The sequence below is a fragment of the Pseudomyrmex gracilis genome, unplaced genomic scaffold (assembly GCF_002006095.1).
Source record: "Pseudomyrmex gracilis isolate BER0280 unplaced genomic scaffold, ASM200609v1 scaffold_206, whole genome shotgun sequence".
NCBI lineage: Eukaryota > Metazoa > Arthropoda > Insecta > Hymenoptera > Formicidae > Pseudomyrmex > Pseudomyrmex gracilis.
In genome coordinates, this window is record NW_018020790.1 from 207,614 (window position 1) to 223,206 (window position 15,593).

Sequence of the window (15,593 nt, forward strand, 5' to 3'; positions counted from 1 at the left end):
TGTCCGCAGTGGTGCACATTGGCAAGAAAAAATCGGAACGAAAGATTTATGGTGTGATGTCATCCAATTTCACTCTCTCTCTCTTTCTCTCTCTCTCATTCTCTCACGCGCGCATGCATAATTTTATATTTAAATTTATTGCACAGAAAAAAATGAAATTACAAAAAAAACAAAAAATAAAAAAAACAAAAATTGTTTTCTCTGCGAGATTTATTACAAGATCTATGTATTCTCTTTCGAGGACATGTGACTAGTCTCGGCACGCTTGATGAATGTCTTTGTTTGTTGTTTTCTTAGTGTACACAGTTTGTAGACAACTACAGATTTTGTTCTATGAGAGCGTGCCGTAACTTGTATATTTACATACTTGGACTCGACAGTCCGGCTCGATAGTCTCGTGATCTGAGTGTAAGATTCTGCGATCAAGGAGGTTCCGCGAGTTTGAATCCATACCTTAAGAATTTCTTTGAGCTAGTCCGTTTCAATTGAATTGATCGATTTAAAAGCGAACTGAATTGGGCCTCTATAGTCCGTTAAAAAAAAAAGATAGATTTGCTTCTATAACGTTCAAAAGGAAAGCCCAGTTGTTTCTAACACTTTTCGTGGTGCTATATAAATTAGAAATAGCCAAAAAGTCGAAATGGTGGGCTAGGAATAGTGGGCTTTCCTTTTGAACGTTATAAAGGCAAAATCTCTGCATTGAATTCAGCAATATTTTCCTTAATAAAATTACCGCTGTAAACATCGTGGAAAAGAACCATAGGCGTGCGCGCACACATGTGCATCGACAAGCCGTTGGTGGACGTGTCTACGTAGTTGCTAATGCGCATCACAATGCGGACATAGCGCTAGCGAACAGGGCGGTCGCAGTTAAAATGCGGCTGGAGCCGCTCTCGGCTTCTGTATTATACTTACACACACATATATATGTATAATATATGTGTTTACATACATATATATACCATGATTATAAGAAAAACACAAAACATAGTTGCGCTACCGAGGCATGCTGGTTGCAAGTAACATTCTTATCAATATAATGAGCACATGGAAGTTGATACAGCGACGGTGTTACGACTTGCTCTCATATAAGTACTCATTGCTCATAATATTGGTGGCATTTACTTGTATATTTATTGGCATAGTTCATTTCGGAGAGGTTAGAGAATATATAACAATTTATTTATTCTCTCCTCACCATTTCTCCTCCTCCTTGTGTCACGCGTAATAATATACGTATTTGTGTAGATTATATGTCAACAAAATTATAGAGTTGATTTATTGTTTTGTTTTCGTACATACACATTTTGGTATTTTTTAATCATTGTCTTATACATATACAGGTATGGTTAACATGGAGCAAGGAGAAATACGAGGCAGTGTTTCATTCCTTCAACGACAACATCTTGGAGAGATCTTTTCAAAAACAATTATGCCAGCATGTACCTATAGACGTAGTTTATACGTGGGTGAATGGTTCGGATCCGGTGTTTCTGGAAAGTCTTCAAAAGCACGTGTCTATTATGGATCTTGGTGTAACGGCCTCGAGATTCAGCGACAAGGATGAATTGCGCTATTCATTACGTTCGCTGGAAATGTATGCACCCTGGGTGAGGCATGTCTACATCGTCACCAATGGCCAGATACCAAGTTGGCTCGATATGGATAATCCACGAGTCACACTGGTTACTCACGAAGATATTTTTCTGAATAAAAGTGATTTACCAACTTTTTCTAGTCCCGCTATTGAAAGTCATATTCATAGGTGCTTGGAAACATGTATATATATGTGTGCACGCGTTACCTCTTAGCCAACAATAAGCACAGACATGTAGCAACATTTTGTTCATTGTTCTAGAATACCTGGAATCTCTGACAAATTTTTGTACTTTAATGACGACGTCATGTTGGGTGCCGAGATATGGCCAGAAGACTTTCTGACTCAGGCAAATGGGCAAAAAGTATATCTGGCGTGGTGGGTGCCGGATTGTTCTGAACTTTGCCCTTGGTCTTGGATTGGAGATGGATCCTGTGATCATGCTTGCAATACAACATTGTGCGAATTTGATGGTAATAATTATACAACTTTTATGATCCATATAATGCCATTGTTATCAACTAAAAAAGATTGATGAAAATTATACACAGGTGGAGACTGTCAAACGACCAGTATTCCTGTTGACAGCGAGATGATGGTAGAGTCAGCTGATTACAAATATATACAAGAATCTCATGAAGATAATAATAATAATAATATTAATAATAATAATAACAGACTGCTAGATATTTTAGCCAATAACAATGGCACTTATTTGTCACAGAACAATGTGCTATCGTCCACACTTCGGACGTTAAGTTCCTACAAACTCGGTACATTTAAGTCAAACTACAGGTTTCACAACAGAAGCGTACTTGCGGAGCCTGTGCAAAACGAGACATATGCAAAACTTGACGTTAAAGAGCATTATAAGTCCACGCTAAATAATCTGGAGTCCAAAGTTTTACACAACAATGCCTCAAACAAAACTTCAAATCACGTTGAACAGCTCAAACGCTACTACGATCTTCTAAATTTGGCTCGATCCAACAATTCCCTCAAACACGGGAAATTGATGTATTCCAATCAGTGGAAACACAATTCGCGCGGACTCGACACTTATGCGGAATCTTTGTTATACGTTAACAAGATATACAACGCCGCGTACGGGCTCGAACGAAGAAGAGTGCCGGCGCACATGCCGCACCTGATAGACAAATGGATTGTAAATAATATGCATCAGAAGTTCGAGCACGAATTTCGAAAAACGTCTAGTCACAAAGTGAGAGATCCCGAGGACATGCAGTTCGCGTTTTCTTATTTCTACTTTTTGTCCAGCGAAAAACGAAAAGTACCGGTTGACGAGATATTCGACATGTTCGACACCGACAAATCACGGTAAGAAAAACCAAAAAGAGTGTTGTCACGTCTACGAATCGCCGCAAGATTGTGATTAGTTACAAATAAACGGAAAAATTTTTAGAACTTGGTCGGATAGAGAAATAAGAACGCTATTGTCCCGATTATACCCGTTGCCGCTCGATTACGATCTAGTCATGGAGTTTGAAAGCGCGATAACCAACTGTTCGCATCGCATGAATTTGCCAAAATTTATCGACGTTCCGCCTGGCGAAAGATATTTAGATTCTACACTGGTAAATATATATGTACACAGACGCGATTTACATTTGTTTACGATTGTGTGACACATTTAAAATAATGACAAAACACAAAATTGCAGTTGATTATAACTATTTGCAGCCGGTAGTTTCGAAGGAACTGATCGTAAACTGCGGATCGATTTCTCGAAGGATGCGGTCGAAATTCGGCGAAAGCAGCCGATACCCGCACGAAATAATAAAAGCTGGCAAAAATGAGATTTTCGAGATGTTGACCAGCAACGTTTCTCTCACGGTACAGCTGCTCGATGAAATTCGAAAAGATCCCAAGTACGTATTTTAATTATTTTATTAAATATGCCGACAACGTTACGCATCGTTGCTCTTTCAGAAAATTCATTTGTTTGAACGACGACATGGATCCGAGTCGACGTTCCGAGAACGAAATCGTTCGCGCTTTGCTGGACGACTTCTATCGTTCGCTCTATCCATTACGAAGCACATTCGAATTACCCGCCCAGTATCGCAACCGTTTCTTTCACAGACACGAACTTTTCGAATGGAGAGCCCGCCGTGCGAAAGCCAGAAATTTGTTACTGTGTCTGCTGACGTTACTTCTCGTTCTCACGTTCTATCGCGTGTTTTGCCATTACATGCGCAGACTGTGCAGAATCCGGGAGTTGCCCGCATTTTTTGTGTGAAAAAGTACATATATATATATATATAAATAATAAAATTTTTGTACAAAGCGCAATGAAATTGTAATTGCATAAAAATCAAAAACAATTTATGTAAGTTGATACAACGCATTTATATAACACTTCCGTTATATAAAAAACTGTTTAAATGAAAAGTGTCACTGTGTGCGAAGTTTTAAGAGAGCAATTCTATAATATGTTTAGAGAACTAATTTCACACACATTTATATATACACACACTATATAATTGTTTTTCTATTTTAATTATCTTAAAAGAACACATCACGTTTTCGATCGTTTGTGCAAAGGTGGACAATTTGTGTGCCGAATATTTCGCGGTCCGACCATACCTTCCTGAAGCTTTGCACACTCGAGCATCCACGTCGCCATTTTTGCGACTTCCTCGGCCGACAAACCAGAACATATACCTAGTTGTTTTTTTATTTTATATATATATATATGTATATATATATATATATATCAATGAAGATTACAAATATCGAAACGAGACAACGATTAGTAAAAAAATTTATATGAAAACGCGCAAAATTACCTGGCACGTTCAAGTAGCACATGGATTTCGTGTCTTTATCCACTTCGGAGATCCCGTTAGCGTCCTTCGTTCCACAGAATTTCGTACCAATCGCCGTGTTCTCCTCGCAGTTCGTATCGTTCGAACCATCGATCTTTTGGCCGAACAACGATTCGTCTTTCTTTTCGCCATTAGCGGACTCTTTTTCGGACGAAGTGTTATCTACCGGCTCGGTCGATAGATCGACTATAAAGAAAAAGACGATTTTAACTTAGTGATCTTTACGGTTTAATTAAAAACGATTTTTTGATTCAATTGACGTGTTAACGATTTTAATTTGAGTATCTTAAGCGCTGCGAGCACAACAAATGACACATAAAATATGATTCGTTTAAACGTACTTTTTGAGGAATCGATCTCGTCTTTGAGTACCGATTCCGTGTCCAAATTGACGTTCGCGTCGGTATCTTGACTAGTTATAGAGCAGGTGCCATCACCAGAATTCGTGCACGTTGTGCACTCCGTTGTGTCATGATCGATCGTACTCTTCTCGCTGCTATTCGATCCGATCGATCCAAGTCCCACTAAATATCTGTTTTTGTTTGAAATCATCTTGTGTATTTTTCTGTTCGTAATTACTAACTAGAAAAAAAAAAAAACACTTGACGTCGCTATATCGAACTTACTCGTATATTTCCATGAACAAAGTGAACGGAATCATCGCCGATCCTCCGTCTGGCTCGTGTGTGAATAACTGACAAATCATGATCATCGTCTCTGTGAGATTAGCGCCGAGAAGTCCGACCGCCACGGAAAGGAATTTCTTGACCTGACAAGCGTGACGGAACTTGCCGATTGTCACAATCGTATCGAATTGTTTGCGATCCAGGGAGAGACAGTCCCAACGATGCAGAATTGTCTCGACGGGCAACGTTTTGTTGTAATCTTAAAAACAAATTGCATAACATCGGTCAATTTAAAAGTGAAAAACCAAAAGAACATATACATACGCGCGCGTGTGTAATCTGATATCATCTCTATGCGAGATGTTTGTCGTACTTCCAAATTGTCGTAGCAGCACTCGGAGAAAGCCCACCGTTAAAACGGATGCCGCCGGCGTCGGGTGTTCGAGCCGCGACTTAACCGGCGGTTCCTCACCGTCGGCCAACGCGCGGAAATACGAGCTGGACCATTTGAGCAGATCGTAGGGCTGCGTGCGAATCGCGGCCTTGCAGAACTGCTTCAGTATTATTGGCAGCCTGGCCGGCACCGCGATCTCTTCCCGTTTGAAAAGCGATTGCCCGACGAACGACATTCTTGGTTCTCGTGATCAACGCTCGTGGTGCGTGACGATACCGCGTTAATCACTGTTGTTCTTTTAGCGGTGCTCTCGTCGTCCGGGAAACGTCGTCCGTGAAAAAACGCGCCAACTGCGCACTTCAAATAAAGTCCATCATTCGCGCGCGACTCGCGGAATCCGCGTTTATCGTCGCGATTCGAACAACTTACACAGTTATTCGATTAATCGCGCGAGTATCACCGCCGATCTTCGACACCACTCTCTCAGTCTTTTTTGTAACCGCGCGGTAAATGCGCGGACCATGTGTTCAAACATCTGAATTTTCAAATCGCATGCACGGCTGCCAATCTCAGCGACCGACAGTGCTGGAAATTTTTCTTCAGTCGCTATTGGTCGAGCGACGGTTAAACTGATCGAATGCGATTGGTCGGAATTTTGTCAAAAAATTAGGCCCAAATTCATAGTCGCTTCTCAAACCTTAGATCACGTTTCCAATCTCACATTTCAGGGCGACGTCCCATTGAGCGGAAATCTATAGCGGAACGGAATGTGCGGAACCAGCTCGACCAATCATAACCATTCCGTTTTCTTTCCTTCGCTTTTTCTGTGGTTACGATTGGTCGAGCCGGTTCCGCACATTCCGTTCCGCTATAGATTTCCGCTCAATGGGACATCGCCCTCAGCTATCAGGTCTCGAATCTCCAATCTCAAATTTCAATGCAGTGGCGAATCATGAAATTTGGTGTTTCATGACTAAGTAGAGATTTTATAGACCTTCGGTCCACTGAACCATTTTTGCGCTAAATCAGACCAGAGATTATAAATTTTCCTAATTACTAATGGAGATTTATAATAAAGAATAAATAATAGTCTCCAATGAAAGGCCATAACCTTCAATTAAAGAATATATATTGGTATATTCTTTGCTTCAATTTTAAGTTTATATGGTATAATATTTAATACCATTAATGGTTTACGTTATAAAAATAGCAAGACTTCTACACCACAACTTACAAAGATTGAAAAAATATTATTATTGTCAATTATGTCATATGTTTCTCTCTTGTTATAGTACAGTCGGCGTCAATGAATCGTTTCGTGGACCTAAGGGGCAAAGAGTAAAGGCCAAATCACACTAACAATTGACGATCGGAGATTAGCGATTGGCGATTGACGTTTCTCCAATCACACTACAGGCCTAAAGTGTTTCCTTTCCCTATAAGGCATATAAACAATAAGTGTGTGTTGTGTGCGTGAACGTACTTCCTCATATGTATGTTTTTCTTCTTATCCGAATGTTTGTGTGTATACTTGTATTATGTATTACAACGTAAATAAGAAATACACCTGTGTGTGTATGAAGAGTGAATGGGTGCGTTCAAACAACTCAACAGTTGCACAACGGTTGAGAGATAATCACTTCTGATTGGATCGTACTTTTGGAACCGCAGCAGATTTTGAAGAATAGTTCTATCATAAGTGATGATCTCTCAACCGTTGAGTTGTCTGAACGCACCCAATGATGCTAGTGTAAATGGTGTATGAATGAGCCCTTATGATCACCTTTTTTGGTATAGTAGATATAACGTAAATGTTGTTATTAAGAAGTATAATTGCGTGTGCATGAAATGTGAGCAATGCTAGTGGGAATGGTGTATGAATGAGCCCTTATGATCAACTTTTTTGGTATAGTAGATGTAAAGTAAATGTTGTCCTTAATAGGGACAGTTACCCTATATGGATTTAAATGACTGTTGCGCACAAGTCACTGTATTGATTAGGGCGGCGTTCCATTGGGAGCGAAAAAATCCATAGGGGAACGTAATGTGCGGAATCCAGTGCGACCAATCGTAGCCACTCCGTTTTCTTAACTTTGCTCTTTCTGTGACTATGATTGGCCGCGCATTCCGTCTCTCCACAAATGTCCAATGGGACGCCACCCTTAGATTCTGGCGATTGTCGTTCGTTCGCAAGCGCGCGTCACTTTTGCGAACGCGGCTTGTTAAGGAAATTAAAGGAAATGTAAAGAGATGGCGCGTCACGAGCATGTGTTTGCTCACAGCTCTAGTAATTTTGGAGGGACATAGCGTATCGAAGTATGGCGGAGTCGCAGCGGTGTTTGGTTGGTTTGGTACCGTGATTCCGGTTCTTCGGTCGTTTACGATTCGATCCTGACTACAAAGAGACAACTTAATTAGCGGACAAAGTGGTGAGTAATGGCATGAGGGAGGTATACGTTGTGTAAAGTCGAGTGGTCAGTTTCGGAGGTTTTTTGATTTTAGGAAATAATAGATCGAGAAACGCGCGATTACGCACGAAATCACGCGCAAGAAGATGTCCAAGGCGGATGAGAATGCGGACACCGGTGACACGGGCGACAATTCAAATGGCTCGTCGGCGGAGACAACGTCGTCAAGGGGCGGCGATTTCGAGACGAAACTCGAGACCGATCGCAGCAAGCGGTTTGACTACTTGCTCAAGCAAACCGAGATATTCTCGCACTTTATGACAAACAATCAGAAGGACAAGGCCGGCAGTCCGCTTAAGGTCAAAGCCGGCAGGCCTAGAAAGCAGCCGGACAATCCGAAAACGGATTCCGGCGATCACAGACATCGCAAAACCGAGCAAGAGGAGGACGAGGAACTGTTGGCCGAGAGCAACGCCAGTGTGGCGCCCACCACGCGTTTCGAATCATCGCCGCACTATATCAAATCCGGTGAGTTGCGCGATTATCAGATACGCGGTTTAAATTGGATGATATCGCTCTACGAGCACGGTATTAACGGGATCCTGGCCGACGAGATGGGTCTCGGTAAGACATTGCAAACCATTTCTCTGCTCGGATACATGAAACACTTTCGCAATATTCCCGGTCCTCACATTGTCATTGTGCCGAAGTCGACGCTGGCCAATTGGATGAACGAGTTCAAAAAGTGGTGTCCCAGCCTTCGCGCTGTCTGTCTCATAGGTGACGCCGAGACCAGAAACACATTCATTCGTGACGTTATGATGCCCGGTGAGTGGGATGTGTGCGTGACTTCTTACGAGATGGTTATCAAAGAGAAATCAGTATTCAAGAAATTCAATTGGCGCTACATGGTGATAGACGAGGCGCATAGAATAAAGAACGAGAAGTCTAAGTTGTCGGAAATTCTCAGAGAATTCAAAACCACCAATCGACTTCTGTTGACGGGCACGCCGCTTCAGAATAATCTCCACGAGTTGTGGTCACTGCTCAATTTCCTTCTGCCGGATGTATTCAATAGTTCGGACGATTTCGACTCCTGGTTCAATACAAATAGCTTTTTAGGTGATAATTCTCTGGTCGAGAGATTGCACGCGGTTCTGAGACCGTTTCTGTTGCGGCGCTTGAAATCCGAAGTGGAAAAAGGACTTAAGCCTAAAAAGGAGATTAAGGTATACATCGGTCTGAGCAAAATGCAGAGAGAATGGTACACTAAGGTGTTGATGAAAGATATAGATATAGTGAATGGGGCGGGGAAGATAGAAAAAATGAGACTGCAAAATATTTTGATGCAATTGCGAAAATGTTGCAATCATCCGTATTTGTTCGACGGTGCCGAGCCTGGACCGCCGTATACCACTGACGAGCATCTGGTTTACAACTGCGGCAAAATGGTGATACTTGACAAATTGTTGCCAAAATTGCAGCAGCAAGAATCTCGAGTGCTGGTCTTCAGCCAGATGACGAGGATGTTGGATATTTTAGAAGACTACTGTCACTGGAGATGTTTTCAATATTGCCGATTGGACGGCAACACAGCCCATGAGGATCGACAGCGGCAGATCAACGAGTACAACGCGCCCGGCAGCGAGAAATTCATTTTTATGTTGTCGACCCGCGCGGGTGGTCTAGGTATCAATTTGGCAACCGCTGATGTAGTCATCATTTACGATTCCGATTGGAATCCGCAAATGGATCTGCAGGCGATGGACCGTGCGCATCGTATAGGTCAGCAGAAGCAGGTTCGGGTCTTCAGGTTTATTACGGAAAACACTGTGGAAGAGAAAATTGTCGAACGTGCCGAGGTGAAGTTACGACTGGATAAGCTCGTTATTCAACAGGGACGTTTGGTCGACGCCAAACAGACGGCACTGAACAAAGACGAGATGTTGAACATGATCAGGCATGGCGCGAACGAAGTGTTCGCGTCCAAGGACAGCGCCATCACCGACGAGGACATAGATACCATATTGCAGAAGGGCGAAGCGAAAACGGAGGAAATGAAACAGAAACTCGAGAGTCTGGGCGAATCGTCGTTGCGCAATTTCACCGTGGACGCGCCAACGGATTCCGTTTACCAGTTCGAGGGCGAAGATTACCGCGAAAAACAAAAGATTCTCGGAATAGGCAATTGGATCGAACCGCCTAAACGCGAGCGCAAAGCTAATTACGCCGTTGACGCTTACTTTAGAGAAGCGTTGAGGGTTTCGGAGCCGAAAGCACCCAAAGCACCGAGACCACCGAAGCAGCCGATAGTTCAAGATTTTCAATTTTTTCCACCGCGATTGTTTGAACTACTGGATCAAGAGATCTATTACTTCAGACAGACGGTCGGTTACAAAGTCCCGAAAAATCCGGAACTCGGATCGGACGCCGCTCGAATTCAAAAAGAGGAGCAGCGTAAGATTGACGATGCTCAGCCGCTCACCGATGATGAGGTAATCGAGAAAGAAAAGCTGCTGCTTCAGGGTTTCACCAATTGGACCAAACGAGACTTCAATCAGTTTATCAAAGCGAACGAGAAATACGGCCGCGACGACATAGAGAATATTGCGAAAGAGGTCGAGGGAAAGACGCCGGAGGAAGTGGTGGAGTACTCGGCCGTTTTCTGGGAGCGTTGTCACGAGCTCCAGGACATAGACCGCGTGATGGCGCAAATCGAGCGCGGCGAGGCCAAGATACAGAGACGCGCCGGCATCAAGAAGGCGCTGGACGCGAAAATGGCCCGATACCGCGCGCCCTTCCACCAGCTCAGGATAGCCTACGGGACGAACAAGGGCAAGAACTACACCGAGGAGGAGGACAGATTTCTCGTTTGTATGTTGCACAAACTCGGATTTGACAAGGAGAACGTGTACGAGGAGTTGCGGGCAACCGTGAGGTCGGCGCCGCAATTCCGTTTCGATTGGTTCGTCAAATCCCGCACTGCCTTAGAATTACAACGTCGCTGCAATACTCTGATAACCCTGATCGAGCGCGAGAATCAAGAGCTGGAGGAGCGCGAGAGACAGGAGAGAAGAAAGAAGGGCGGCAGCATAGGAACGAAACCGGCTTCGAAGCGAAAACAAGAGAATTTGCCGGCACCTCAGGACAAACCGCGAAAAAAGAAAAAATAAATGATACCGTATGTACGTACTCTTGTTTTCACTTTCACACACACATTTTGTACGATTAAATAATACGAATCACGAGTACGCAAGATTTTTTTTTTTTTTTATACATTCGCAACTCCGTTTCTACTCGTTTTCTCTCGTCAATTACGTCAATTTTGTAAAAAAAATATCCCATTAACTCGTTAATTATGAATTTACACATTCTTATCGTAGCAAAATACAAATTTTTTTAACGATGAGACCTCACGGTGAATTCATCGACATTTTTGTAAACCGCTTTGGATTATTTAATCATGTAATCTAAAGACGAGCTCGTTCATTGTAGACGTAAGATTCGAAAATAGAAGTCAACGCCAGTGTCGCGAAATTGTCGACGCATAAGAGCTCCGCGGATAACAGTCTTTTTTTAAAAAAAATAAATAAATAAATTGTGTAAAGAAACATCGCCAAGTTTTCACTTGCTGCACTTTGCCGTTCACGAATGTGCGAATGCGAAAGGAGTAAGTTCTGTAAAATTGTATTTTTTAAATATTTCTGTCGCGCTTCGAAAAACGAAAACAAAAAAAAACAAATCTGAACACAATCGAATATATTCTACACATGTAACGTACGGTAGAAAATCGAGATAGATTTATATATATATATATATATACGTGTACGAATCCTTTTGCTTATAATCTTACATTAATTTATAGCGTTTTATTAGTAGAATTTTAATATATCTATGTGTTGTATATGTTGCTTCTTATAAAATTTACAATAAGATAATTATTAAAAAAAAAAACAAACAAACAAATCGAAGTATTACTATGATATAATCGAGACGTATACTAGACGAATGACGCTCTCCGATGCGCATTATTAGCGACAAATTGTTCTTGTTTTGAGGGAGGGGGGTGGAATTGTAATAGAGATTATTTGTCAAATGACAAAAAATGATTTATATTTCCGTCATTCTCACACATAAAGTAGACTTCTTTTATACACGTCAAGTTATACAACTCCTCTAAAGAGATGTGCACACATGAGCAATTTTATGCCTAAGTTTACATACTTGTGTACACGTATCACACACACACACACACACAAACAAACAAACAAATGTTCACACATGAACAAAAAAGAAGAACAGACTTCGTAATGCGATAATAAAATTTAGTTCAATGTCTTCGGTAATGAATAAACTGTATTGTACGAATAAGAGAGATGCTTTATTTCAGTTTATTTGTTTTCAGTTGTTGCCACTGTCACGCATTTGCTAATTTTTCCTAACAAGATACTTGTGATCGTTCAATCGATTTGATCTTTGTTATAATAATAACTGCTGAGAAAACGAGATGTATATTGTATGAACGGATTGTACGCACGTGTACAAGTTAAAGGTGAAGCATTCTGATAGTTTTTTTTTTTTTTTGTTTTTTTGTTTTATTTAAACCGTCCTTAAGGCCCCAAAGTTCTGTGTGTCTCGTCGCGGAATGTAACATTCTGTAATTCGTACTTGTATACATTCTTTTGTGTTTTCAGGGGGTTTTGATCACCCCATCGATCCCACAAAAGCCGCAAAGAAAACGCTAAGGAATATATCGCCGAAAGTGTTGTATAACTTTCACATACACGCGCACACGCACACGCACACGTTTGCCGTTAATAACAACAGTGTTGGTCAGCAAAAAGCGAAATTCATATCATCATTATTATCATTACTTTTTTATCTAGTTACATCTAGGCGTGGTGATTAGAATACATTGAGAGGGTACAATTACGTGTCGTCCCTCCTTCGCACGAACTTTTATGTAATATCCAAACGAGTGAAAAACAAATAGCCGGTGGTGTATTTGTGCAACTATAAAAAGTGAAAGTAATTTATAATCGTATTGGCTTGTTTTTTGCTCTTCAAATTATATCTTCTTTTAACAATGTTATCTCAATTATTTCTAAAGTGTGTGTAGGAATATATTAACATTAGTGCAACTTAGATCATGTTCGAGATGGAGTAGAATCACCTTTTTTTGTTTTTTTTTTGTTTTTTTTTAATTTAAATTTTCAGAAGAGAAATATGTATTCACACAACGAATCTATATATTTATACGTGTAGTTATAGTTTGCGTATGTGTAATCCATTATCGTCTATGGCAAGAATACGGGCCTATCGCGATCTTCGTACGAGACCGTACGAAGTATGTATATCTGTATTTGTTACATTCATACATTTATACGTTAATTTTTATAAAGTGAATTCAGCTATCAAAGTGATCGCTATATTTGATCGCCTGCACAACGACGGCTGTCTGAAATAAAAAAAGAAGAAAGAGAATCTCACACACGGTCTCCTCAGAAATCCTTGGATCGATAAGTAACACTATGTGTTTCGTAAGTTTTTTTTAATGTGCTCTTTTCACAATTACACAGTCGTTTATGACAAAAGGAAATACGAATGGAATACATGTATATATATATATGTATATTTTTTTTTTTAAATCTTATCTTGCCGGAAGTAGAATAGAGCTTGAAAATATTCACGATATTCCATCTTTTTCATGTAAATATACATCGTTAAAATTTGAATTTTAAAATAAATATCTCGAGAGAGAGATAGAGAGAGTTGCATTATTCTATACATATCTTTGTCTAATTCTTTAACGATTATTCGTGTTATATGCTTTAAAAGTCTGTGATAACAACAATAAGAGTAATAATACTGGTAAGTCGGTATGGCGCAATCAGGTTTCTTTTTTTTTTTAAGCAAATCTTATCTTGCCTAAAAAGTGAATATTTTCTAGTAAATATTTTCCATTAGGAATACCTACACTACGTTACATGTTTTGTTTAAAATCTACATTTTGCAATATCGATGCTTTAATATGGATTTTTTTTATTTTTTATTTTTTTTGACAGATATATTGGTGCTATATAGTTTGCCAAACAGTTTTTTTTTACAGCATTTTCGATTTTGATTATTCGATAAAAGAATTTGTTCATACACTTTTGTTCGCGAATAACTTCTTACATATTAAGGTATTGACTAAGTTGAACAGAGTTACTTCCGGATTCCCGACTAAATGTGCGGATAAAAAAAATTTTTTGTTTATCTCGTTGTTTATATATAACGAGATATATGTGTGTTTATTTCTACTATGGTGCGATTGAAAAAAAAAGAGATCAATTTGCTACACAACAATGAACATGCTATTTGATATTGAAATACATTTGTATATCGCTTTTCATTGACTAATCACACTGCTTTTTATTAAAAAAACAAGCGCACAAAAGAGGAGACAATTTGTTTTCGCGTAAAATGTACATAACAAAGAGTAAAAACCGCCAAAAATATACAAACAAAAAAAATTGACAACTTCTCAATATATAAATGTGAGAGTTTCTCGCATACAGTTTTTTTTACAAAGTAACGATATATAATAATTACACATAAATCTAATTCTATTTAGTACACTGTACAATATGTAGAGAAATACGTGTCAGAAATAAAACATCTGAATAACTTTTCTAAAAATATAAAAAACTAAAAAAAAGCACGCGTGTCTATATCTACATCATGCATAATTTTGAATAATTTTACATAAATTATGTAACTTTGTAACATTTTACACCTGTTATTTGTCACACAAAATAAACAATTTTTAAATTATCTTACACAAAAAATATCTTCTTGCACTCGATCGCAATGCAAGCGTTTATACGTATTTCGTTCTACAAGAGTTATTCAGATATTGTGTTTCCAGAATTTTTCTGCATCAAGTTTTGTGTCCGTTATATTAAAAATCGACTCGAGATCTCGAACGGAGAGAACACTTACCAATCGTATTGGTTAAGCAGTCGAATTGTTCGAATGGAAGAGAGAACTGACCGCGTTCGTTTGAGGAATCTCGAACCGATTTCTAACATCGTGGACACCAAACTTGATGAAGAGAAGTGTCTTTACATACATATATAAAATAAATAAACTTGAAAACTATATGGTATAACAATAATTAGATAAAAATAGAGGAGAGGAATGGATTATTAAGTCAAACGTTTGAGCTTATACAATATAGTCCGCTTAAATATTAAAACACATTTCATTTTTACATAAAACAACTACTTAATTATTATCTTCTAAGGCCACGTTTCTACGATGCTGGAAATCTGTCTGAAATCTCGAACGGAGAAAAATTTGATCGAGAATTGGTCAATTCTTCCCCCGTTCGAGTTCTTTGGATTAATTTCAGGCATTGTGAACACAAGGCTTAGATCTCGTATATCTTTCATAATTGTGTATGGAGATGCGTGTCAGATAAATGTTATTTATTTTATCAGATAAATAATTTATTTTATGAAAAAAACAATGAAAAAAGTTGAAGCTGAAGGAGTTGTCCGAATGTTTCAATATCGCAAGAATTATATAATAATTCTTATATATCATATATGTATCATATATGTAATTATTATATAATAATTCTTTATATCATATATGTACATATATGTACTAAAACGTAAATTTGTTACTTTTTACGAGGATTTTTTTTCAAGAACTATATCTCCATTTACTTTT

The 15,593-nt window shown here is 39.4% G+C and overlaps 3 protein-coding genes across 8 annotated transcripts; 2 read left to right on the top strand and 1 right to left on the bottom strand.

Moving 5' to 3' along the window:
• Positions 1–186: 186 nt before the first annotated feature.
• Positions 187–3,906, top strand: LOC109858480 (N-acetylglucosamine-1-phosphotransferase subunits alpha/beta). 4 transcript variants are annotated; one of them, XM_020435783.1, is made up of 8 exons: positions 947–1,159; positions 1,344–1,765; positions 1,859–2,070; positions 2,149–2,195; positions 2,322–2,935; positions 3,021–3,192; positions 3,299–3,486; positions 3,548–3,906. In XM_020435783.1, exons 1-8 carry the CDS (start codon positions 1,007–1,009, stop codon positions 3,855–3,857), a joined length of 2,118 nt encoding a protein of 705 aa, XP_020291372.1. In that variant the 5' UTR covers positions 947–1,006; the 3' UTR covers positions 3,858–3,906. The 4 variants fall into 4 exon arrangements, with proteins under 4 accessions (XP_020291371.1, XP_020291373.1, XP_020291372.1 ...); XM_020435782.1 differs by lacking the exon at positions 947–1,159 and adding an exon at positions 187–902 and having other exon boundaries at positions 2,149–2,935; XM_020435780.1 differs by having other exon boundaries at positions 2,149–2,935.
• Positions 3,907–3,959: 53 nt separating this feature from the next.
• LOC109858486 (ropporin-1-like protein) lies at positions 3,960–5,947 on the bottom strand. Its single transcript, XM_020435797.1, has 5 exons — positions 5,446–5,947; positions 5,073–5,331; positions 4,788–4,978; positions 4,408–4,632; positions 3,960–4,282 (listed from the first exon to the last, which is right to left on the bottom strand). The coding sequence occupies exons 1-5, from the start codon at positions 5,699–5,701 to the stop codon at positions 4,137–4,139; spliced, it is 1,077 nt and encodes a 358-aa protein (XP_020291386.1). The 5' UTR covers positions 5,702–5,947; the 3' UTR covers positions 3,960–4,136.
• A 1,831-nt stretch (positions 5,948–7,778) lies between these two features.
• On the top strand, positions 7,779–15,511 carry LOC109858479 (chromatin-remodeling complex ATPase chain Iswi). Of its 3 annotated transcripts, XM_020435778.1 has the most exons (3): positions 7,779–7,895; positions 7,969–11,059; positions 12,569–15,511. In XM_020435778.1, exon 2 carries the CDS (start codon positions 8,021–8,023, stop codon positions 11,045–11,047), a length of 3,027 nt encoding a protein of 1,008 aa, XP_020291367.1. In that variant the 5' UTR covers positions 7,779–7,895; positions 7,969–8,020; the 3' UTR covers positions 11,048–11,059; positions 12,569–15,511. The 3 variants fall into 3 exon arrangements, with proteins under 3 accessions (XP_020291367.1, XP_020291368.1, XP_020291366.1); XM_020435779.1 differs by lacking the exon at positions 12,569–15,511 and having other exon boundaries at positions 7,946–12,247; XM_020435777.1 differs by lacking the exon at positions 12,569–15,511 and having other exon boundaries at positions 7,969–12,247.
• The last annotated feature ends 82 nt before the right edge of the window (positions 15,512–15,593 follow it).

Coding starts and splice junctions, on each gene's coding strand:
- LOC109858480 (XM_020435780.1), top strand. CDS start 1,007: ATGCTGGTTGCAAGTAACATTCTTATCAATATAATGAGCACATGGAAG. Junction 1,766..1,858: donor ATTGAAAGTCATATTCATAG/GTGCTTGGAAAC, acceptor TCATTGTTCTAG/AATACCTGGAATCTCTGACA. Junction 3,487..3,547: donor GAAATTCGAAAAGATCCCAA/GTACGTATTTTA, acceptor TTGCTCTTTCAG/AAAATTCATTTGTTTGAACG.
- LOC109858486 (XM_020435797.1), bottom strand. CDS start 5,701: ATGTCGTTCGTCGGGCAATCGCTTTTCAAACGGGAAGAGATCGCGGTG. Junction 5,332..5,445: donor GCTGCTACGACAATTTGGAA/GTACGACAAACA, acceptor TTTGTTTTTAAG/ATTACAACAAAACGTTGCCC. Junction 4,283..4,407: donor GTGCTACTTGAACGTGCCAG/GTAATTTTGCGC, acceptor AAAAACAACTAG/GTATATGTTCTGGTTTGTCG.
- LOC109858479 (XM_020435778.1), top strand. CDS start 8,021: ATGTCCAAGGCGGATGAGAATGCGGACACCGGTGACACGGGCGACAAT.